This window comes from Danio rerio, chromosome 1 (genome assembly GCF_049306965.1).
Source record: "Danio rerio strain Tuebingen ecotype United States chromosome 1, GRCz12tu, whole genome shotgun sequence".
In the NCBI taxonomy this organism is placed as follows: domain Eukaryota; kingdom Metazoa; phylum Chordata; class Actinopteri; order Cypriniformes; family Danionidae; genus Danio; species Danio rerio.
Genome location: NC_133176.1, coordinates 55,017,975 through 55,043,790, shown reverse-complemented (window position 1 = coordinate 55,043,790; position 25,816 = coordinate 55,017,975). Strand labels below are relative to the sequence as shown.

Sequence of the window (25,816 nt, the reverse complement as noted above, 5' to 3'; positions counted from 1 at the left end):
GAAGTCGACAAAATAAAAAATATTTGAACTCCATTTCCCACAAGCCCTTGCGACGTTGAGTTGAGGAGGCATACAGTTAAACGCGTTCACTTCATGATTTTGAACATTACACGATTTTTGTGTGTGTGTTACAGAATGTCTTGCATTTATCAATGAATTAACAAATACGTTCGTTTCTTTTTAATATTGTCGGTCAAAGGTCACGCTGTACCGTCAGACTCGCGCCAATTCTGTAGTTCCGGTTGAAGCGCGCTGCACACACATTCAGGTTCGTCCAACTTGTTTATGCTTCTGTTTACAATCACTTTTACGATTAAGCTAATTGTTCTAGAATGTATTTGTGTACACTTCAAGTTAGCATTTAAGAGTAAAACCGCATGTACTCACTACTCATTGTTCGCACAATATTTGTATTATTTATGTATATAACGTTGTTCCAGAGATGGGTTGCAGCTGGACGGGCATCAGCTACGTTAAACATATACAAGATACGTTGGCGGTTCATTCCGCTGTGGTAACCCCAGATTAATAAAACGATCCAAGCCGAAAAGAAAATAAATGAATGAATGAATGAATGAATGTATATAACGTTATCTCTCAGTAATCAGATCATATATTGTTAACAGTCATCTATGATGTACTGTACTGTTTTATATTGTGTTTTAAATGAACGATATAAGTTCTAGATAAGTTTAAATGCTTAGAGAGTTTCTCTGTCAAACACTAGGTTACTTCATTCATTATAACTTTAGGATTTATACAAGTTCAAGAAAATAAATAATGGAAATACGACACGTAAGTTTAATGGTTAGCTTTAAGTTTATTTTAGCACTTTATTGAACCTCCTTCAAAATATTGTTCATATTTTATAATTTTAGAATATTGCTTTAATTTTCTTTCCTTTAAATATTATTTAAATAGCACTCTAAAAGGTGCCTTTCAAGATAAGCTTCATTGATTTTCTTCAACTTGGTCCCTTTATTCATCAAGGGTCACCACAGCGGAATAAACCGCCAACTTATCCAGCAGAATTATTAGCACCTTCCTTTTTAAGAAATGTCCCAAATTATGTTTAACAGAGCAAGGAAATTTTCACAGTATGTCTGATATTATTTTTTTCTTCTGGAGAAAGTCTTATTTGTTTTATTTCGGCTAGAATAAAAGCAGTTTTTAAAAAAAAAATTAAGTTCAAAATTATTAGCCTTCCTAAGCTATATTTTTTCGATAGTCTACAGAACAAACCATCGTTATACAATACCTTGCCTAATTACCCTAACCTGCCTAGTTAACCTAATTAACCTAGTTAAGCCTTTAAATGTCACTTTAAGCTGCATAGAAATGTCTTGAAAAATATCAAGTCAAATATTATTTACTTTTTGTCATCATCATGGCAAAGATAAAATAAATCAGTTAATAGAGATGAGTTATTAAAACTATTATGTTTAGAAATGTGTTAAAGAAATCTTTTCTCCGTTAAACAGAAATTAAGGAAAAAAATAAACAGGAGGGCTAATAATTCTGTCTTCAACTGTATATACTGATCTAACATGTTTTAAAATGATATTCACTGTTTTATTAGTGATGGATCTGAGTGATTTTGAGGCGGACAACTCTGTGAGCTGCCGCTTGTCTTCATCTATCCCAGACTTGTGTAAGACAGAGGACTGCTGCCTGGGCATCGATGAGGCGGGCAGGGGACCCGTATTAGGTGAGAGTCATCTTCACTGGAAAAAAGCTCATATCCGATTGAAACTGGAGTGTGCATTAAATATGTTACTATTTTCCAGGACCCATGGTGTACGGCATATGCTTCTGCCCTGTATCCAGAAAAGAAGACCTAAAGAATTTAAAAGTGGCAGGTTGGTCTGAATTATTCAGCATGTTTTGTTACAGGGTGACATGGTGGCTCAGTGGTTAGCACCGTTACCTCACAGCAAGAAGGTCGCTGGTTTGAGTACCAGCTGTGCCAGTTGGCATTTCTGTGTGGAGTTTCCAAGTTCTCCCCGTGTTGGCGTAGGTTTCCTCCAGGAGCCTCCACAGTCCAAAGTCATGCGCTATAGGTGAATAGGGTAAACTAAATTTGCTTAAGTGTATGAGTGTGTGTGTGTGAATGAGTGTGCATGGGTGTTTTCCAGTACTGGGTTACAGCTGAAAGGGCATCCACTGTGTGAAACATATGCCGGAATAGTTGGTGATTCATTCCGCTGTGGCGACCCCTGATGAATAAAGAGACTAAGCCAAAGGAAAATGAATGAATGGATATTTTGTTAGAGAGCATGTGTGTAAATCTTCAGTATATTTGTTGTCTATTTAGACTCAAAGACGCTGACGGAGGCTGAGCGAGAGAACCTGTTTGTGAAGCTCGATGAGGCCAAAAGTTTCGTAGGCTGGGCCCTTCAGATCCTCTCGCCCAACATGATTTCCACCAGCATGCTACAAAGGTACCAGCATGCTAGATTTCAGTGAAGAGAAGGCTAGTGTGATGTTATGTCAGATTAAATCAGCACAAAACAAACATTTTTGGTGTACAAAACTGCTTGTCAAAGCATAGTTTCCACAACATTTCGCTCTGGTTGGTAAACTCCTTCAAACTACGACTAGTAAAGCAGGTTTTCAGTCCACTTGAAATCAAAATTTACTTTATTTACTAGCTCACATTGTTATTCCTAAAGTCTGCATGAATTGGAAGCTGCGGCTGTCTTTTTTTTCATATAGTGATGCAGTTCCTACAGAAACGGAATAATAAATGAGACAACAGTGGGCGTGGCTTGTTTTCTTTTTCTACTCATGGCTAATTGGATGTCTTAAAGTAGGCATTTCATTCAGAAAGAAAAGGAAAAGGGTTTTGGGAGAGTTATTACAGCCTAACAAACTCCTCCTGCTCACCATTTCTGTTTGTTGTCAAATCTGACAGCTGGAGGGGCGTGGTTAAGTATGTTAGTCAGGCCCAATACCTCAGACAGACTTAATGTGAGAATTCAACTGAAAACAAACAGGAAGTGCATTTTTAGATTTCAATTTTAGAAACAAACGCAAATAATTTTATTTTCTTATTGCTATGCACTGATAAATTGTTCAACACAGAACTAGCAATGCGAGTTAACAAAATCAACATGGTTAGTTTTGATGTGTACGTTAAGGTGAATAGATAATCTGTGCAAGTTAAGCCACTGAAAAAAATGATAAAATTCAATGCTGATTTGCTTTCGCTTTTGAGTGGCGGTTCTTCTGTTGACATCAACCTGGGGGCTCCCATAGCAACTGTACATGAATACCCTCTAATACGATATATAATGGTAATAATCAAAGAAATCCACATATGCAACGAAAACTAAACTAATTAGTTTACAAATTAAGTTAAGTGTAATAAAATGAAAGGACGCAGAGGAAAAGTATTGAACACACGAAGAAAGGAAGGTGTTGAAAAGCATGGAAAGCCCAGACAGCTGCTGAAATCTCTTTTTTTTCTCTAGTTTATTAGCAACCATCGTCAGTGTAAATGAATATTCGCTGCTTCAGTCCAACATCTACATTAGCAGATGATGAAGATGAAACCAGGGTGGACATTTCAGCAAAACAATGATCCAAAACACAGCCAAGGAGACTCGCAAATGCTTTCAGAGAAAGAAAATAAAACTGTGGAATGGCCTAGCCAATCACCTGACTTGAATCCAATAGAGAATACAAAATAAAGATCAAAATTAATAGACGAGACCCACAGAACCATCAATATTTTTATACTCTGTTGAAGTCTGTGAAAAACTCATGCCTGAGCAATTCATGTGACTTCATTCTCCATATGAGAGGCGTCTTTAAGCTGCCATCACCAACAAAAGCCTTTTATATAAAGTGTTAAATACGTTTTAATAGTTCAGTAATTTCTCCTTGTGTCATTCCATTGTTATTACACAAAATATTTCAGATTTTTTTTTTGTCTGTTTCTTTTTATGTTAACATTGTTCTGGTTTTTATCGTAATCTGGTTCAATTCCATGTCAAAAGCTCCTTTAGAAATGTTATTTCCAGGAAACAAACATGACATGTTCAGTACTTATTTTCCTCGCTGTATAGAATATAGAATAAAAAAAAATAGCTGCAAGTATATCTGACATCAAGGTTTTGTTGTTATTATTTTTTCAGAGCAAAATACAATCTGAATGCCCTTTCACACGATGCAGCGATTGGCCTGGTGCAGTATGCTCTGGATTCTGGGGTGCAGCTCAAAGAGGTGATTGAGACAAAGCAAACCTGCATGATAAACCGCAGAAATGGCCCATAATGACGAGTCTGTTTTTCCTCTCAGGTGTTTGTGGACACTGTGGGTCCAGCAGAGAAGTATCAGGACAAGCTGTCGCAACGGTTCCCCGGTGTGGAGGTCACAGTCCGTCCCAAAGCTGATTCCTTATTCCCAATCGTCAGCGCTGCCAGCATCTGTGCAAAGGTAATCTGCCCATCAGAGGTGGAGAAAACGGGAGTGTTAGTTATTAAAGGTCCAGTAAAGTGAAATGTGCATTTTTTAATTCAAAATTTGCTGTAATCACATCTGAAAAAAGCATAGAGTGGGAACCATAGGTGTTTTTCTTTATAAAAATATTCTATTCTATTATAAAAAGACAAATGATTTGGGTGTCTATCTCATATTTAGTATGATTTAAAGACTGCACTGCAATCAGTGCAGTGTTTGTATCGACCAATACTGTGAATGTTTGGTATCAGATCAAGTGTGCTTTTAAAGAAAGTATGAAAATGAAAGCAACCCTTGATGGAAATAAATGTTATGCACCATATAATTAATAAACAATATATAACTAATTGTATATATGAAGAGTTCAGAATCAGAGGCAAAAAAACTCTACAAAAATGCTACAACAAAATAAAATTGGCGGCTGAAATTTTAATCTAAATGCGTTTATTTTCAGTTATTTCATCTATCCTATTCAATCTATCCTTTCCCTTAGAAGTGAATCTACACACAGGAGGTTGGGAAAACAAACTCTTCATAAATATATACACACACAAACATACACACAATATATTTAACTGTACAATATACAGTTAAGAATTTTCTTATGTAAATTTAATCCAATACACTGCACTTCTGTGTTTTTACAGTTCCTTGTAATTTGTTTTCTTTCTAGGTGGCCAGAGACCATGCTGTCAAATCCTGGAAGTTTGCTGAAGATTTGGGTGACGTGGACACAGATTATGGCTCTGGGTATCCTAATGGTCTGTAGATGCTTTATGATTCCTTCCATTTGCTAAACAAATATACATTTTTCAATTAGTGGTAAATCCATAATCATTTTGCCTAAAAGCAAGCTGCTGTTATTTGAACGCAGAGACTGAAAAAGAACACCTTTCTGCTAGTAACGCCGTCATATGATGATTTAATATTTTAAATATTTTTACATTTCTTTGACCAGTTAGAGCAGATACATTCTGATATATAACTTTTGTTTGAATATATTTACATTATCCAGAATTTTCAGCATTTAAAATTTTTATTTTTGAGAAAAACATATACATTTGCAATGCCGGTCACACTTTATTTTGATGTTTGTTGAATATAAGTTACATTGCATCTACATGCCAACTAATTCTCATTATGTTATAAGTTGACTGTTAGGTTTAAGTTAGGGTTAGTGTAAGTTGACATGTACTTGCAGAGTTTCTTACAGTCAGTTAAATGTCTGTTGAATGTCTGTATCAGCAGATATTAAGCAGTTTACTAATACTCAAATGGACCATCAAAATAAAGTGTTACCGCAATGCCATGTTTTGTAATGTTATCAGACATAAAAAATCATCCATAGAGATGTTAAAATAAATATTTTTAAATGTGAATCCTTAAAAAAATGGTAGATTTAAAAGAAAATCAAAAGCAAGTCCTAAAATATTGTATCATATGTTTTATTTATTGTTGTTGGTGTCTTTTTATTGTTATAAAAATATTGTTTTAGATTTAGAAGTGTTTCAATGTTTTTTTTCTTCATAAAATAGCTAGGGAAACTGATACAGCAATAAGCTAAACTATTTCTCTGTTCGCATTAAACTTTTATTATCAGTAATGTTATAAATACGCTCACTGGCCACTTTTTTAGGTACACCTTACTAGTACCAGGTTGGACCCCTTTTGTCTTCAGATCTGCCTTAATCCTTCATGGCACAGATTCAACAAGGCACTGGAAATATTTCTCAGAGATTTTGCTGCATATTGACTTGATAGCATTACGCAGTTGCTGCAGATTTGTCGGCTGCACATCCATGATATGAATCTGCTGTTCCACCACATCCTAAAGGTGCTTTATTGGATTGAGATATGGTAACTGTGGAGGCCATTTGAGTACAGTGAACTCATTGTCATGTTCAAGAAACCAGTCTGAGATGATTTGTGCTTTATGACATAAAGCGTTTTCCTGCTGAAAGTAGTCATCAGAAGATGGGTACATTGTGGTCATAAAAGGTTGGACATGGTCGGTAACAATACTCAGGTAGGCTGCGGCGTGGACACGATGCTCAGTTGGTACTAATGGGCCCAAAGTGTGCCAAGAAAATATCCCAAACACCATTAAACCACAACCACCAGCCTGAACTGTCGATACAAGGCAGGATGGATCCATGCTTTCATATTGTTGATGCCTAATTCTGACCCTACCATCCGAAAGTCGCAGCAGAAATCGAGTGTTGTGCCTTCAGAGATGCTCTTCTGCATATCTCGGTTGTAACAAGTAGTTATTTGAGTTACTTTTGCCTTTCAGTCAGCTGGAACCAGTCTGACCATTCTCCTCTGACCTCTGGCATCAACAAGGCATTTGCTCCCACAGAACTGCCGCTCACTGGATAATTTCTCTTCAGACCATTCTCTGTAAACCCTAGAGATGGTTGTGCGTGAAAATCCCAGTAGATCAGCAGTTTCTGAAATACTCAGGCCAGCCAATTGGCACCAACAACCATGCCATGTTTAAACTCACTTAAATCACTTTTTTTCCCCATTCTGATTAAACTGCAGCAGATTGTCTTGACCAAATCTACAAGCCTAAATGCATTGAGTTGCTGCCATGTGATTGGCTGATTAGAAATTTGCGTTAATGAGCAGTTGGACAGGTGTACCTAATAAAGTGGCCGGTGAGTGTAGTTGTGCTGCAAATAAACAAACGAATTAACAACTGAACGAATGAATAAGGTGTTGTCTTTTTGTGTTTAGACCCCAAAACCAAGAGCTGGCTGCTGAAGTATCTGGACCCAGTGTTTGGTTATCCTCAGTTTGTGCGCTTCAGCTGGAGCACGGCGCAGACTCTGCTGGACAGTAAAGCTGTAACTGTTCACTGGTAAGTCTGACAGCAGAGGGCGCTGCAGTCACTCACACAAAGAGGTTTTTACCCCACATAGTATGTAATATTACGCTATACATACAATAATATTGCGTTTCTTTCTCTTCCAATATTATAGTAATTGTTGATGTCTGTTTGTAATAATAAATGTGTTTGTTTGTGTGTAGGGATGATGATGAAGAGGATGGAGAAAAGGCTGCTGCTCGCCAGAACAACACCTCTGTGTTGTCCTATTTTAGTCGCAATAAACCGTCTGAGCTCACACACACACGAGACACACACCGGTTTTTCACTGAGCGCAAACTGAAGAGCATAAACACACTCTGAACACAAACACACTCCATCAGGGGGAGAAATACACAAGTCGGATTTATCCAACACTGCAGATGATGAACTGTGCATGACAAAGTATTATATTTTCACATTTTTTGGGTGCCCATTTAACAATTTTCAGGACGAAAAGTAAATAAAATTGTGTTTTTTTCATGGGGGTGGTCTTTTTGAATGTGTCTCAGCTTATTTCTATAGCAAGTACAGAATTTCATAGTGTCTTATTCAGAATATTAGTCATTTATTATTTTATTCATTTCTTTTCACCTTAGTTTCTTTATTAATCAAAGGTCGCCACAGCAGAATGAACTACCAACTTCAACTTACACCGCAGATACCCTTCCAGCTGCAACCTATCACTGGGAAACATCCATACACTCTCATTCACACATACACTACGGACAATTTAGCCTACCCAATTCACCTAAAGTGCATGTCTTTGGACTTGTGGGGGAAACCAGAGCACCCGTAGGAAACCCACACGAACACAGGGAGAACATGCAATCTCCACAAAGAAATGCCAACTGACCCAGCAGAACCAGCGACCTTGTTGCTGTGACCCACTGCACCACCATGCAGCCCCTTTATTATTTTATTTATTATGTTATTTTGTGCTTGTGTGTGTCTGACTGAAAGCTGCAGTGCAACCTTCTTGAACACATTTATCTTAATGTATTTGTACATACAGTATCAGCCATATAAGCACACTTTAGTACACAACACAAATATCAGATTATAGTTGTATGGATGATTTCACAACCTCTGTAGTTCATGTTCACCGATGGGGTAAATAAAAGACTATTATGATAGTTTGATTAGAAAATATATTTGAGGCTAATGTTGGAAAAAATCCCATTTATTTGCTCGTCACATTGCAGTAGCTATAGTCGCCTTTCTGATATTTTCAGAAGTAATTAAAAAGTTTTTTTTGGTAAATATGGTTGACTGTCTATACATCATCAATAAAACTGGGATTAATCAATTAAAATCTTTGCAAATCTGTGTGAAGTCCAACCTACACAATTTCGCTGTGAGGAGGCTGTTACCAATTAATTTTAAAAGGAAGTTAGTTGCTAAATGCAAATTTTTTTATTATTATGCAAATTTAGACAATAATATATTCAAGATCATTACAATAAATAAAAAAAAAAAACATCCAGAAATTCAAATAACATTTTAATAATAGAAATAAATACAATAGGTTAAAACATAGTAATGAAAACAATGGGACACAGTCAACAATTACAGCGGGGGATTAGTCCTAGAAAGAAAATCCTCCCTCAAATCTTAAATCAGGTCGTTCTTTTTGTTATTAATTTGCATTAGAGACTTTTCCAAAGTTTCCATTTCCATTAAAAATAAATTACATTTTGGTATACACTTCGCAAACTTCTGTTTATGAAAACATTTTTATTTCTAAAGGCGGATTTCTTAACTTAATATTTTCATTATATTTACTGAACATTTCCAATCAAATGCTTTTCAAATCTTAAAATAGGATATTCATGTTGTAGCATAAAATATGTTAAACAAATAAATAAACGAAAAGAAAGTAACAAAAGGACAAGAGCGGGTATACAGCATGACAATTACCATAGGACTTTAGTTTTTGCAGTATATTTACAGTTATGGTTGCTTTACGACTTGCAAGACCTTTAAGAGTTCCTTTAAGTGTAAATTAGCCTTAAAATGGAGATATTAGGGCGTCACGGTGGCACAGTGGGTAGTATGATCGCCTCACAGTAAGAAGGTCGCTGGTTCGAGCCTCGGCTGGGTCAGTTGGAAAGTCTGTGTGGCATTTACATCTTGCTCCAGTTCCCTCACAAGTCCAAAGACATGCGGTACAGGTGAATTGGATAAGCTAAATTGTCCGAAGTGTATGTGTGTGAATGAGAGTGTATGAATGTTTCCCTGTGATGGGTTGCAGCTGGAAGGGCATCCGCTGTGTAAAACATGCTGGATAAGTTGGCGGTTCATTCCGCTGTGGCAACCTCAGAATAATAAAGGGACTAAGCGAAAAGAAAATGAATGAATGAATGAGAGATTTTAGGCTTCCTCTCTGTCCATTTACACTTGTGTATATGAAACTTACCAAATATTATCAAAAGTTCAACATAAACAGGATATTTTTTATCTATATCTTTTTTGTCAACATCTCTTTTCTGTATCCTCATTCTATCACCACTAAATAGACATTCCACATCAATCCAGAAATATTGAACATAGCCTACATACAATAAAAAAAAAACATTGCATAAACATCCCTTTTACAAAATGCTAAAGGTGGAATAATTTGTTGCTAACTGATGCTATGACGTCTTTGTGTTATTATAGCATCATTACATAATCCCAACTCAAAGCAACTTTTTATAATATACAAAATAATGAGTTTTCACAACTTGACTGGCCATCTCAGCATTAAAAAACATTTTATCCTGCATATGTTTTAATGTTTACTGCAACCCAGTACTGGGAAATGTATTAGCAGTTAATGCTATCTAAATGAACAACAGTTATACACGCTAACAACAAGGTAACTTCAGCTAATGAACAATCAAATGGCCAATCACAAATATTGATAAACTTGATCTTAGGTGCTTTTTGAATTCAAAAATGTTGCTAGGGTAGTATATGAAAAGTTGCTAAACCTAGCAACGAAAAGTCCTAGCAATAGTGTTAGTATCACTCCGCGACAACAGGTGGCGCAACAAGCGAAACCCGATTCACAACAATAAAGGAAACGAAGAAGAAGCGAAGCGCCAGTTTCCGCTTAAATCCAGAAGTGTGGTGAGTCCGTTCATTCACTTTTATTGTGATTTTTAAATCTATCAATAAGTTGTTTCACGTTTATAATTTTATAGAGCTGCACTCAGTGTCATTTCAGGCATCTCAGAAGGCTTAAATGGGAGACACTGCGAGTGTTTTGTGTTTGTAGTTCCTCGTTGTTTATTGTACTGGATCTCTTATGTGTTTACTGCAGGGACATTTTACCTCAGTTTATTAATCATGGACATCCGGCCGAATCACACCATCTACATCAACAATGTTAATGATAAGATCAAGAAAGAAGGTAAAGTCTTTCGTTTGTACTGTAACTTGCGTCTATATGTGGAAAAGCTTTGACATTTTTGTTTGTCTTTGCTCATTGAAGTATGTTTGAGTTAATTAGTAAAGGGCTTTTCACAGTAATAATTGCTCCACATCAGTTTTAAAGTTAAGATTGGGGTAAAGTTGCTTTTATATTATCTCCTTCATCATATAAATCCAGAAAAAAATGGTTTGCAATTTCTAAATGAGGAAATGTATTAAACTATTCAAATCAAACTAATCAAAGTACATTTCTCACGGTCAATTAAATGGTGCTAATGTTGTGTTAATCGTTTCTACAGAGCTGAAGAGGTCACTGTACGCCTTATTCTCGCAGTTCGGCCAGATTATGGACATCGTGGCTCTGAAGACCATGAGGATGAGGGGTCAGGCGTTTGTGATCTTCAAGGAGCTTTCAGCAGCCACCAATGCCCTCAGACAGCTTCAGGGATTCCCCTTCTACAATAAACCCATGGTCAGTGCCACAGCTCCTATTCCTATCAAGGAACTACACCTGAAATGATTATCACTTCAGAAAATGAAGCAGTTTGGGGCTTTTGATTGACTTTAAAGAGATAGTTCACCCAAAAATTTGAAATTGAGTAAATGGGGAGTAAATTTTCATTTTTGGGTGAACTATTCTATTGACTTTTTGTTTTATTTATTAATTTGATTAAAGATATAGTTTTTCTGCCTTTTTGCCTTATTAAGTAGATAGGACAGTACTATAGACAGGAAGTAAAGTGGAAGAGAGACAGGGTAGGGACGAGAAATGTCCTCGAGCTGGGATTCGAACTCAGGATGCCTTGAAGTGCTACTGCACCATATGTCAGAGCGCTAACCACTAGGCTATTCCGCCGATGACTTTGTGTTATTATTCGATTTTTCAAATTAGAAGTTCATCTAGTGTTGATTTAGTCATTTTGGGTTAGTCATTTAGTTAATTCTATATGCCATGTTTTACATATATCTTTTTCTGATAATCATTACAGATGATGTGTGAAGAAACAAAAGCTGTTTTATAAGAAAAGCGATTTGTGAAAAATGTATTATACAAGTATGAACGCAAGTCATACAAAGTCTACATATATTATGTTTTATTGTACTTTTTATTGATCAATTGTGCATGACGTTATTGCTGTGGCGTGAAATTCAGATGGAGTGCATGATTTACAAATTTTGGATATATTTGTGAAACAAACAAAACTTACTTTAAATGTGGTTAATCATTTTACAGCATTAATACATGTATAATTAGTAATTTTAATAATATTTATACACTACATTTTAAAAAACAGATACCTCGAACAACATTACACTTGCGCAAAATCCAAGCAAACAATAACTTATTACGCAATTACAATGTGCTGCAATGATTTTTCCATCTTGTTTGTTATAGTACATCCTATGAACATGGTCCTCACACTACTACTACTGCTTTTTTTTATTTTTTATTAAATTTAAATTTTCAAGCAATAGAGATACAACAACAACAAACAAATGAACAGAACAGGGCGGAGAAAATAAGTTGATGATGATGATGATGATAATAATAATAATAGTTAAATAAAAAGTATTTTAAAAGAGATCTTGCATATTCATGCACCACAAACCTTCACAAGATCTGACCTCATTAAATAAACCGTCTGATGAGTATGAAGGTTATGTTTAAACCCATATGTAACAAAAATGGATCCCACCTCTCATGAAACAAAACATCTTTGCCGTTTAAAACACAAGTTAAGTAGTCCAGTGGTACATATTCAAGTTTTACCCTGTGCCATGAAGACTTTGTAGGAGTTTTACCCGTTATCCAGTTCAGGAGAATACATTTTCTTGCACAAAATATCAGGAACTTGCAAAGTGTTTTTTAATTTCTATTTTAATGAATTTCATATTAATCTCTTCGTATAAACCAAACAGCATATGCTTTGGGTCGCAACCAATATTAATAGATAAAATACCATAAATTTCTTGTTCAATCATGGCACAGAACTGTTGAATTTGCCTGCAAAGCCAGAAACAATGAACAAGGTCTTCTTTCTCTGTTTTACATTTCAGACACATTGGTGACAACTCCTCTTTAACCTCTTAAAGAGCCCATATTATACATGAAATAGGGTCATATCTTGGTTGTAAGGGTCTCCAACAACAGTTTAATATGCATGCAAGGTCAAAAAAACACTTTCGTGGTCTTATAATCTGCATTTATTTTTATCTAATTATCCCAGCGACTCCTGTATGAATCGTCCAGTGATTCATTTGTTCCCAAACCCCTCCTTAGCGCGAAGCTAATCTGCTCTGATTGGACCGATGACAGCCTGTTGCGATTGGTCGACTGCCTTCAGTCAGAGAGTGAAATGCCAAACAGCTAATCAGCAATATAAAAGTAATCACAGTTCATGCACGCTCGATAGTGTAGGCGTGGATTTTAGCTGCCTGTGGGTCAATGTAAATACAGACTATGGACTTGAAAATTCAGACGACTAACTATTTTATTGAGCAAAAACAGTTGAGGAGATCTCCTAGCTTCTCACTCTGCTCTTTTCACAGACACACACACACACACATATTGCGCACACACACACACGCACTTAACCCTGCTCCGGACGACAACACACACACACACACACACACGCGCGCGCACGCACACACACACACACACACACACACACACACACACACACACACACACACACACACACACACACACACACACACACACACACACACACACACACACACACACACACACACACACACACACACACACACACACACACACACACACACACACACACACACACACACACACACACACACACACACACACACACACACACACACACACACACACACACACACACACACACACACACACACACACACACACACACACACACACACACACACACACACACACACACACACACACACACACACACACACACACACACACACACACACACACACACACACACACACACACACACACACACACACACACACACACACACACACACACCCACACCTCCGGATGACAGCACGCGCACACGCACACACAGACACACACACTACTCCTCGTCCACGGAGCTCCGTTAACAAAGCAGCACGCGTCGCGTTTTTAACGTGACTTTGCACGCGATAAGAGAATATAGCCAGTTAACCTGATACAGTACACGCGGTTACAAGTAACAAATCACAACTAAATACATTTGCAAGCTAGAGTCAACTTTAATCGCACGTACTTACACTTGAGAAATGGAGGAAGAAAAATCCATCCTGACGTCCAGCAGTAAGTTACTCTTTACTGATCCCTCCTTTAACAAACGCTGATGAAGTAATCTTTGTAGCATGTAGTTTCCAGAAGTTTCCAGTAGTTTCCAACTGCTTGGTTATAATGCTGAGGTTTCATCTTTGGGTAGAGACTCAATATAATATCCATCTGCAGTGTGACTTCAATTGACCGGCATGTTTGTGTGTGTGTGTGCGTGTGTTTGTGGGTGTGTGTGTGTCTGGGTTTCTGCGTCAGAGGGCGGGGCCTCAGGTTTGAAATCTCCCGGGTTTGCGCGTGCACGTGAATAACTTGGTTTCGTTCGTACGTCATGGCGAAACACCTAATGAATCGGTATCAAGGCGACTCGTTTGAAGCACTATGAGTCGACTCTTTTATAAATGAATCAACCGTTTTAAACACTGTACACTAACAGATTTAAGCCTTAGCTGGATACTTCACTTCACTTAGAGCTGTGTTACACACTACATGGAGGGGAATTTTCAAAAACCCATAATATGGGCTTTTTAAGGCCCAAGCTGTTTATTTACATGCATTTTCACATGCTTATTGCAACCTAATTAGAATAAAACCTAAGTATCATATTTTGACATGATGTATTTTTAGAGAAAAATTATGTCCATATATGTGGACTCGTGGTCCCAATTTACATAAAACACAGTAAAGTCACCTTTGTGTAATAGAATGAAAAACTCTTTATTTCTGCCTTGAACACAGCCGTTTTTTCCTGACTGTTTTTTAATGCAATAATAACACATACATTACACACATTTATTTGAACATGTTTTGACTATTAGTTAAAACAACATTTTTTTGCCCATTTTAGACAGCTAAAATAGTGTTTGGGACATTTCATATGCTGCAAAACAGTTGCAGGATCACACTGTATGTCTGAAACAAAATATAAAACATTAGAGCTAAAATGTGCTGTCCACGTATGTGGCCACTAAGCCCTAGGAAGTTAAACTTGTGCCTCCCTGAGGGAGGGATGTGAGCTCTGTAGAATTTTCAGTTGCATTGGTTTTACTCTGTTACATACACTTAATGGGCCATGACACCCCCCACTTTCAGTTAAAGTCTACTTCAGAATTTTTTCAGAAGATGCATTATAATGGGCGTGGAGCTACGCGAGCAAAGGGCAGGAGTGGGCGTGGCCAGCAGGGGAGAAGGGGAGCGAACAACTGTTGATGTCAGTTAGCTCACAAAATGAGACACAAACCGTGAGGAGATGCATGAGTTTATAGTTTACAAAGTTAAAATGCAAAGAAATAAACAGTAATTTAATGCCCTGCTACATTTGTTATTCGTAATTTTATATACAGATCACCACAATTTATATCATTATAAAGATATATAATGTGTTCATGTAAACACTATAAATGAGGATTCTCCCTCAATCCCCAGGTCTAAATTATAGATCTGAATGCAGGCTCGGTGCAGCAGATCTCCTGACCTGCCTATTTTAACTATTAGTCCTGCTGGTAATCTGGAGGATTTAGGCAAACACAGCAGCACGGTGATGTGTCTGTATGTGAACGAACTCCTGATAAAAGACAGCGTCCGCCATTCTCTAATTCTCGTGCTGCTCTCCTGACTAAAATGCTTGCAGCACACACACAGCTTTGCTGTATGATCGTCCCTGACAAGATCGCGGGGAAAAACATGCAACAAACCGCGTGGATCATGGAAACAAACACATACGAGCTTTCATGAACAACTACTGCGTGCCGTGGGTCCGTGTCTCACAGCTTGGGCTTGACACTGGCAGGTCTGCCTTGCCTTCGGAAAGCATGTGCTCTATTGAATAATTAAGCAGCAGGCTCTTCACATAGGATAAGAAAACTCCGCTATGAATAATAATGAGAAACCGACGTGTCATCTTTGCACTTGCAGTACTGCGCTCTGTCGCCAAATTTGATCCCGCCCCAAAAATCATTTTAAACCCAGAAGCTGAAGTAAGCTGACAAAAGCTCAAAATTATCTTGTTTTCCCCACAATTAAAGCTGACTGGTGCTCAACACACACACATCTGTTAATATAAAAAAAAAAGTTCTGAACCTTTAAGGACATTGCATTTTTCCAAGCTTCCTTCAATTGATCATCTGTGATTTGTATATCAAGGGTCCCTTTCCCCACATTTCTTGAAAGTAGCTGAATTTCAGACAAATTGATTCTACCAATGGAAAGTACTTAAAAACAAACATAGGTCCTTGAAAGTGCTTGAATTCAAATTTAAAAGGAAATTGTTTGTTGTTTTTTTGTTTATTGTTTAATTTTTTCTACTGCTGTCAAAAACAAAATGTAAAGAAAAAGAGATTCTTAATTTTTAAATTCTTACATTTTAATCCTGTATAACAACTATGACAATGCACATTTGATCAATATCAGAAACAGCATTTGAATATTACTAGTATTGAATTTAACAAATTTTTATTAAAGTTCTCTGAACAAGACTAAAGTTGATTAAAGTTTTAGTTTAATTTCAGATTTATTTTGAAAATGACACGCTTAAAACATCATTACTCACTTTTTATTTAATCTAATTACCCTAACTTGCCTAATTAAACTAGTTAAGTCTATAAATGTTAATTAAAGCTGAATACTAGTATCTTGAAAAATATCTAGTCAAATATTATTTACTGTCATCATGGCAAAGATAAAATAAGTCATTTATTAGAAATGAGTTATTAAAACTATTATGTTTAGAAATCTGTTGAACAGAAATTGGGGGTAAAAAATATACAGGAGAGCTAGTAATTCTGACAACCGGATGTGTTATATTTATCTCTTTAGAAATGCGGTTTAAAGCACAACAGTACAGACTTTCCTCTATCTCAGATTTTTTACTCCCTGGCTTCAGTCTGAATTTCACGCATGAACAATCCAGTGATCAAAAAAAAAACCTATTAAAAGAGAGTGATGCCATAGTTCATTTTCATATGCGAATGAACTGTTCCTCTCCTGTCAGGTTCATCAGACGTTTACATGCTATTTTATAAATATTAGAGGTGCTTTACACGTTTCTTCGCTTCATGTTCCTGCAGCGAATACAGTATGCAAAAACAGACTCCGACTTGGTCTCTAAGATGAGAGGCACATATGGAGATAAAGAGAAGAAGAAAGAAAAGAAAAAGAAGGCTCAGGAACAGGCAGCAGCCAACGCCAACAAGAAGCCGGCGGTGAGTGGAGATTCTCCTGGATGCCAGCTAATTTGGCTGTAAATTGTTTTAAATAAAGAAAAAGCAGGTCAACTGAGCAAATTGAGCTTAAAGATGTGCATGTTTTCCCTGCAGGGAGCTGTAAACACACAACCTCCTCCACCTGCTACAGTCCAGGTGTGTTTACGTAATTTACACACTTTGTGAATATTTTGTTTTTAATACTTTTGAAAATGCATCTCATTTATGTGCATGAGAATTTAAATCGGTTTTCTGTTTTATTTTAGATCCCGGATAATCCTCCAAACTATATTCTGTTCCTGAATAATCTTCCTGAAGAAACCAATGAGATGATGCTCTCCATGTTATTCAACCAGTAAGTTTTAAATATGATTTATACTGTGCAATTTGGTAGCGCTTTAAATAAATGGTCCATTAGTTAATGTATTTACTAGCATGAACAAACAATTAGTAATCCATTTATTATGGTATTTATTCAACTTTTTTAAAAGATAAGGTTGTTTAAGGTATATTATGTTGGTTAATGTTAACTCGCTGTGCATTAACTAATGTTAACAAGCACAACTTAAGATTTTATTATTGCAGTAGTAAATTCTGAACTATGATTAATAAATGCTTTACAAGCTTATTCATACTTTAACAAATACATTAATTAATGGACCATTATACTACAGTGTTGTCTGTATTTTTACTGTGTATATAGATGTGATTTGTAATATTAAATTGAGATTTTTTTTTTTTATTTGTTTCGGTGGAAAACTTTTAAACACTCACTGAAGTTTTTCTTTCTATAAATCGAGTGGGAAGCATTAAATGCAGTGTCTGCCTTTAATGGTACACATAACTTTTGTGAAAAATAAATGACATGTATAAAATAGTTTAACTTTTCTTGTATATTAAAGAATAAACGATCATTCTAAATGTCATTACCTTTAAACGATGAGACATGGATGAAACCTAGTGATTTGAAGGATAGTGGAAACTATACCAAGGTTTAAAATGATAATAAATGAGTATTTTGCACTTTTTTTAAAATTTGTAGTCAAATCATTTTTGCTCAGTGTGGCTGACAAGATTTTTTATGTATAAACTACTGTGACACTGATTGACATTTTACCTAGTGTCTTCTGTAAATCAGGGTAAAAATGATAAATAAGGAACAGAAGAAGAATAAATGAATAAATAAACTAGCTAATGGACCATTATTTTAAAGTGTTACCCAAAAAACAAACAAACCAGACATATTTTCTGTTTACTCATTGGCTTTATTTTATTTTTTAGGTTTCCTGGGTTTAAAGAAGTGCGTTTGGTGCCTGGAAAACATGATATTTCGTTTGTAGAGTTTGAAAGCGAAGCTCAAGCCGGAGTGGCGAAAGATGCACTTCAGGGGTTCAGAATCACAGCCACGTGTGCCATGAAGATCACTTATGCCAAAAAGTGATTTGGCACTGACGCCTGTTTGTCAAGAACCAAACATTTTAATGGACTTTACCTGAGGATTATTACTAATGAGTGAATCCTCGACTTTTATTTTATTTTTTGTCTTTTTCAATTAGTTTTATTACTGTTCTTCCTTTTTTTGGTATGGATCTTACTTGGTCACTAAGAACATTTTAATATTCCAGGATAGATCTTTATTTTGTACTGTGGACTGAAAAAGTTAGCCTATAAAATAAATGTCATCTCGCCCACCCATGTAACTGACGTTTTTATTTTTGTTTTTTACCTTTTTAAAAAGCACTGCATAGATGTTCTGTTTCTTTCAATCTAAACTGCATTTTTTGTTGCTTGTTTAAACTACTTACTTAAAATGAGCTGAAAAGACCATTCTTGATTGTGTTGGGACAACTTAATTGTTTTGTTCAATTCGCTTAAAGGGCAGCTATGATGAAAATCTTCTTTTGTAAGCTGTTTGGACAGCTTGAAGTGATAAAACACTAAGTTTTTTTTTTTTTTTTTTAATTTCCTGATGTTAAAATAGGATCCAAATCCCTCCATTTTGAGGTCCACCGCAACATGACGTAGAAATGCAGTTTCCCTGCCCACTGAATTGATTGACAGCCGTGTATTAACATGACGCCGTAGTAAGCAAACTTATGTAGCAAGTTTTTTTATGCAGCGGATGCCCTTCCAGCCGCAACCCATCTCTGATAAACATCAACACACATTCACACACACACACTCATACACTACGGACAGTTTAGCCTACCCAATTCACCTGTACCGCATGTCTTTGGACTGTGGGGGAAACCAGAGCAGCCGGAGGAAACCCACGCGAAGGCAGGGAGAACATGCAAACTCCACACAGAAACGCAAACTGAGCCAAAGTTCGAACCAGCGACCTTCTTGCAGTGAGGCGACAGCACTACCTACTGCACCACTGCCTCGCCCATTTTAGGCAATGTGTGTTTTAATTTCAGTTGTTCAACACTGATGTTCAATAAATAATCACAGATGGTAGTGTTTTACTATTATTTAAAATAAAAAAAAAGGAAAACTAGCTCATTTGCATTAAAGGCACAGGCAACAAAAACATCTACAAAGTCTAAACAGCTTAAATTTTCCAGATTTAGAAAGGTAAAACGAATAATCTAATGGGTGTTTTGAGCTGAAACTTTATGGACACATTCTAGAGACATAAATGACTCCTCTTAAATCTTGGAAAAAGGGGTAAAATAGCTGCCCTTTAAATTTGTAAAAAGTTAACTTGATTCCTTCATGTTGCCCCAACACAAACCGATCGTGTAAAACCCAGCATTTTTCACAGTGTATGATTGACAAACTATCAGACAGACTTGTGATGGAAGGACTGAAATAGTTGGTTTGGCACAGAATATTGAGACCTTCATAAGCGTCAGCACTCTCTCCTGTAAATTCTGTTCTGGGTGCAATTCCTTTATAAATTCGGCCACAAGTTGACATATCCATCAATAACTGCAGCAGCTTATTGCATTGACTTTATTATACAACACTGCAGTTGAATGCTTGCCCTGCAAACATGTTTTGTTGTCAATATTTTAATTGCGTTTTATTGTGGGGAAACTAAGTAGATTAATTAGTCATGTTGGTATTTAGTCGGAGACCGGTTCTGTCATTCAGACAGCTGTGGATCTGACCACTGAGGTCACTGACATTTTTCAGACATGCTGTTTTTAAAAATGTCACAAGAGATTTGCATAATAACAAACAATTTAGTCGACAGCACATAATGACCCCCTCACTTAGTGTAATTTAGTAATAAATAAATATATAGAGTGGCACAAAAACTCCATTATAAGCTTTTTGATACGAGGGAGGAATGCAAAGGACAAATATCTCCCTTGGGATTGATTTAAACAGGATAATTTAATTGGGAAATTTGAAGAGTAAAGATGAGCAGACCTTTAATTCTCCTTTGAGTATGCAGAGAAGGAGATTTTTTATTCTCTAAAAGTTTGTAGTTGTGTGCAGTAAACATGAGACAGGCTACATGTGAAAGTGTATGTGACAAATAAAGGCTACATCATAATCATTTTCATTTATGGGTGAACCGTCCCTCTATGGATAATTTTAATGTGATATTCCTCAATGCACAAAAATAGCCTGATGGAAAGATAGCTAGTGAGACGACATCAGCTAGCGTCATCCCCATTTACTCTCTAAATGAGCAGAGCGCTGATCTGTCGTCGTCATGACAGCCTAATCATCGTTTTTTACGCTGCTTTGATCAGGGTCACACAGCAGGTTTCCTCACACACAATCTGTGAAGTAACTCAAGCGTGCTGGACATTCACACAGTGTGTTCGAGAAGGAAGGACTTGTGAAGCGTCTGCCGTCAGATGAGTTCACCATGGTCTCTGACGCAGTCTAATGGATGTACACAGCTGTCCACCGTTAAAGCCGCACTATTTTTCCACTTCCAGTTATAATGAGATTTGCTTATGATGAGCGTTCTAATTTTGTCATCTTGTTGTCTCTGATTGAGATCTTTTGGTGTTTAAAAGAGCACTTCACTTCTTTATTTTAAAGATTAGGCTTATGTCACAACTTCCCTAGAGTTTAACAGTTGAGCTTTAAAATGTTTTCATCCATTTAGCTGATTTCGGGGTCTAACAGCAGCACATTAAGCTTAGCATAGATCATTGAATCGAATTAGACCGTTAGCATCTTTCTTGAAATATATATATAAATAAACTATATATATATAGTTTACATACAATATTGCATGGATTTCGAGGACAGTACCTCTGGACTGGGCAACTGGGGTGGTGGCTCCCATTTTATTCTGGACCAGCTCTATACCTTCACCAGGGTGCTCCAGGGTTCATGGGAGTATGCCCAACCAGTCCCCATGTGTTTTGTGGACTTGCAGAAAGCATTCAACCATGTCCCTCGTGGAATTCTGTAGAGCAGTGGTTCTCAAACTTTTTTCATCAAGTACCACCTCAGAAAAAAATTGTCTCTCCAAGTACCACCAAAATGAGCTGTATTGAAATATAGTAACGTAGTAGGCCCAGTAAAGCAGCTACAACTCTGCACATTTAAAAAAACATGGCAGATTACCTCAGAAATATAGACTATATGTCATATATGGCATAATATATACATCATTTTTAATAAATTTTGAAATATATGTAGGATGTACATGACATATTTCATTCCTCCGTGTACCACTAGAAGGAAGCCCGCGTACCACTAGTGGTACACGTACCACAGTTTGAGAACCACTGCTGTAGAGGGTTGCTCTTGGAGTATAGGGCGCTCTGTTAAGGGCCGACTCGTCCCTGTATGAACAGAGTAGGAGTCTGGTTCGCATTGCCGGCAATAAGTAAGACTTGTTACCAGTGTATGTTGGGCTCCGGCAGGGCTGCCTCTTGCCACCAACTCTGTTCATAATTTTTATGGACAGAATTTTAAGGTGCTGCCTTGAACTGGAGGGGCTCAGGTTTGGGGACCACAAGATTTCTTCTCTGTTATTCTCACATGATGTTGTTCTGTTGGCTTGATCAAACATGGACCTTCAGCATGCACTGGGGTGGTTTGCTGCTGAGTGTGACGCGGCTTAAATGAGAATCAGCACCTCCAAGTCCGAGGCCATGGTGCTCCACCGGGAAAAGGTGGTTTGCCATCTCCAGGTAAAAGTCTTTACCCCTGATGGAGGAGTTCAAGTATCTTGGGTTTTGTTCACGAGCGAGGGGACGTAAGATTGACAGGTGGATTGGTGCAATGGCAGCAGTAATGAGGTCGATGTACCGGTCCAGTGGTAAAGAAGGAGCTGAGCCGAAAGGCAAAGCTCTCGATTTACAGTCAATCTACGTTCCTACTCTCACCTATGGTCATGAGCTTTGGGTCTTGCCTGAAAGAACAAGATCTCGGATACAAGTGGCCGAAGTGAGTTTACTTCGCTGAGTGGCAGGGTGTACCCTTATAGGGTGAGGAGCTCTGTCACCCAGGAGAAGCTCGAAGTAGAGCCGCTGCTCCGCCACATCGAGAGAAGTTAGCTGAGGTGGCTCTAGCATTTGTTTCAGGTGCCTCCTGGATGCCTACCTAGGGAAGGGTTCCAGGCATGTCCCAACACCAGGAAGCCTCAGGAAAGACCCAGGACACGCTGGAGAAATATGGAGACTGTCTCTCGGCTGGCCTAGGAACACCTCGGGATCCCCCCGGAGAAGCTGGAGGAAGTACCTGGGGGGAGGGAAGTCTGGGGTTCTTTTATAAGACTGCTGCCCCCGCAACCCGGCCCCGGATAAATGATTGAAAATAAATGAATGAATATAGTTTTGATAATTTTTCTTTTTAAAGCTGCTGTTACTTATGATGAGAATGTTCTAATTTTGTCCTCTTGTTGTCTCAGATTGTTTGTTTGGTGCTGCTTTAAAGGAACACTTCACTTTTTAATTGTAGGAAATAGGCTCATTTTTACAACTCCACTAGAGTTGGCGGGAGCACTTTTAGCTTAGGTTAGCATACATAATTGAATGAGATTACACTGTTAGCATCTTGCCTGAAAATAAAAAAAAATGTTTTGATAATTTTCCAATTTAAATCTGCTGTTACTTATGATGAGAATGTTCTAATTTTGTCCTCATGTTGTCTCTGATTGTTATTTGGCGATTGCTTTAAGCTTAGCTTAGCATAAATCATTGAATCGAATTAGACCATTAGCATCTTGCTTGAAAATTTATCAAAATTAAATGTTTTGATATTTTTTCTATTTAAAACTTGACAAATTATAAAAAGAAGCACTTGTCAGTAGTCCCCAGTTAGGTAACTTAGTAACAGATCTGCATAATATCATTGCTCCTGCTTCAGCCATGGAATAGCAGCAAAGTTCCTTGATCATTACGCCAAAATTATAGTTCCTATCCATATTGGCCTAGAATATACTGTAGCAACTTTTCATTTTTCATCAGTCTTAGTACACCACAAAAGAGTCAAACTTTCATTTATTCATTTTCCTTCGGTTTAGTCTCAAAGGACAGGGATCGCCACAGTGGAATGAACCGCCAACTATTCCAGGATATGTTTTACACAACGGATGCCTTTCTTGCCACAACATCCATACACTCTAATTCTGACACACACTCATACACTACAGCCAATTTAGCTTATTCAATTCTCCTATATGTGTTTGGACTGTGGGGGAAACCGGAGCACCTGAAGTAAACCCACGCAAAAATAAGAAGAACAGGGAAACTCCACACAGGAATGCCAACTGGCTCAGCCTGCACTCGAACCAGTAATCTTCTTGTTGTAAGGCAACAGGGATAACCACTGAGGAAAATTATTAACTTTTTTTTTTTCAGTTTCTGGAGTGAGATGCTAATGGTCTAATCCAATTCAATGATGTATGCTAAGCTAAGCTAAAAGTGCTACCGCAAGACCAGGAGATCTGCTTAATGTATAATAAAAATGTTTAAACTCAACTGTTTAACTATGTAGGTGTCATCTATGCCTATTTCTTGAAAAAAAAAGAAGCAGAGTGTTGCTTTAATGGCTTGTTGTTTGCCCAGGATGGTGTGCGTGTGTGAGTGATTTAGAGAAGGAGAGGGATATTTTTGTCCATGCAGCAATCTAAAGTCCCCGACTATCTGTGCTGAAGCTGTAAATTTACTGGCTATTCAGGAATGATCCTGTCAGGGAGTGAGCGATGGCGTGTGTGTCTGTGTGTGTGTGGAGGACAGCATGATGCTCTTTGATAGATTCTGTGGTCAACATGTGAATAAATCTTTAATACAACACCTGTTTCACTTTCTTCCGCAGGCTGTCGCGATGGCCTGTCCTTCCTCTCAGTCGTCAGCAAGAAGAAGAAGCTCATTTTCAGTCCCATAATATGTGTCTGGGTCACGTCTCAATTCTATAATAAAGGAAGAAATTAAGAAAGAAGAAAATTAAGTCATGGCAATTTACTTCATACACTTTGGAAGCTTGTTTACTGGCATTACATTTTCATTTGGATGTTTAAATTACGTGTTTTCGAGGTAATTTTCTGCATAATTACTCAAGTTTTGCTATTCTGTATTCAGATTTTTGTTCCTACTGCAGTAATAAGAGGATATGTTTATATGACAGCCATGTTGTCAAAATGTTCCGTTCAAATGGGCCCACAATAACAACTAAAATTGCTGTATTATACATGGTAAGATAGTAGCTGGTGAAATGCAATTTCTTGTCTATAGATTGAATTATTTGTCCAATTAATTTACCTCATGACATATTTTTTCCCAGTATCAAGGTCAATTATGTTTGAAGTTGAACTATATTGTTTCTCTCAAGGTTTTCTCAGTCATCCTTGATTGTACTGGATAAATAATGATTTCAAATTATGTCAGATATACAATATAAACGATACCAAATCAAATGACATGAGCATCGTGTTCATAATGACACTTTTCTTTGAACTTAATGAGAAAATCTACAGTATAAATGAAAATGCTTTAAAACAAAAACCTACATTTAACTTTACATAAAATCACACATAAAAGTTATTTGCACATTGAGTTATAAGCATATCATTCTGTAATTTATATGAGGTTGTGTGAAAATGATAATTTTCATTTGGATGTTTAAAATACATGTTTTCGTGGTCATTGTCTGCATAATTACTCAAGTTTTGCTATTCTGTATTTAGATTTTGGTTCCACTGTAGTAATAAGAGGATATGTTTATATGACAGCCATGTTGCCAAAATGTTCCCTGTTCAAATGGACCCACAATAACAATTAAAATTGCTGTATTATATACATGGTAAGATAGTAGCTGGTGAAATACAATTTCTTGTCTATATATTGATTTATTTGTCCAATTAATTTACCTCATGACATCTTTTTTCCCAGTATCAAGGTCAATTATGTTTGAAGTTGAACTATATTGTTTCTTACAAGCTTTTCTCAGTCATCCTTGATTGTAGTGGAAAAATAATGATGTCAAATGATAGATTTAAAATAGGAACTATACCAAACTGAATGTAATGAGCATTGTTCATAGTGACACTTTTATTTAACTAAATGAGAAAATCTATTAAGGAAAAAAATGCTTTAACTACAACAATAATGTTTAAATTGAGCTAGAAGCACACATAAAAGGTGTTTGCACTTAGAGTTTAATCATATCATT

General features: G+C 37.0%; 2 protein-coding genes and 1 long non-coding RNA gene across 7 annotated transcripts in view; 2 read left to right on the top strand and 1 right to left on the bottom strand.

Annotated features, from left to right (window-relative positions):
- Positions 1–52: 52 nt before the first annotated feature.
- rnaseh2a (ribonuclease H2, subunit A) lies at positions 53–7,816 on the top strand. 2 transcript variants are annotated; one of them, NM_200226.2, is given in 9 exon segments: positions 53–268; positions 1,580–1,708; positions 1,788–1,859; positions 2,315–2,441; positions 4,140–4,227; positions 4,303–4,440; positions 5,138–5,225; positions 7,204–7,327; positions 7,498–7,813. In NM_200226.2, coding segments are annotated over 8 exon segments (924 nt in total). In that variant the 5' UTR covers positions 53–268; positions 1,580–1,581; the 3' UTR covers positions 7,658–7,813.
- The window catches only part of LOC141375080 (uncharacterized), a 23,792-nt gene continuing 600 nt past the window's right edge, over positions 2,625–25,816 (bottom strand). Inside the window, exons 2-5 of one of the 3 annotated variants that reach the window (XR_012382230.1) lie at positions 24,907–25,001; positions 24,443–24,557; positions 4,248–4,445; positions 2,625–2,982 (exon numbers count right to left, since the gene is read on the bottom strand). This is a non-coding gene — a long non-coding RNA (uncharacterized lncRNA). Of the gene's footprint in view, positions 2,983–3,455; positions 4,446–24,442; positions 24,558–24,906; positions 25,002–25,816 lie in introns of those variants that run through there. The other 2 variants (XR_012382231.1, XR_012382229.1) reach the window with 2 other exon arrangements.
- snrpb2 (small nuclear ribonucleoprotein polypeptide B2) lies at positions 10,345–18,918 on the top strand. 2 transcript variants are annotated; one of them, NM_001256190.1, is made up of 7 exons: positions 10,345–10,447; positions 10,641–10,730; positions 11,050–11,222; positions 17,087–17,221; positions 17,336–17,377; positions 17,488–17,576; positions 18,503–18,918. In NM_001256190.1, the coding sequence occupies exons 2-7, from the start codon at positions 10,667–10,669 to the stop codon at positions 18,660–18,662; spliced, it is 663 nt and encodes a 220-aa protein (NP_001243119.1). In that variant the 5' UTR covers positions 10,345–10,447; positions 10,641–10,666; the 3' UTR covers positions 18,663–18,918. The 2 variants fall into 2 exon arrangements, with proteins under 2 accessions (NP_001243119.1, XP_073783722.1); XM_073927621.1 differs by having other exon boundaries at positions 10,422–10,447; positions 11,050–11,325; positions 16,958–17,221; positions 18,503–18,917.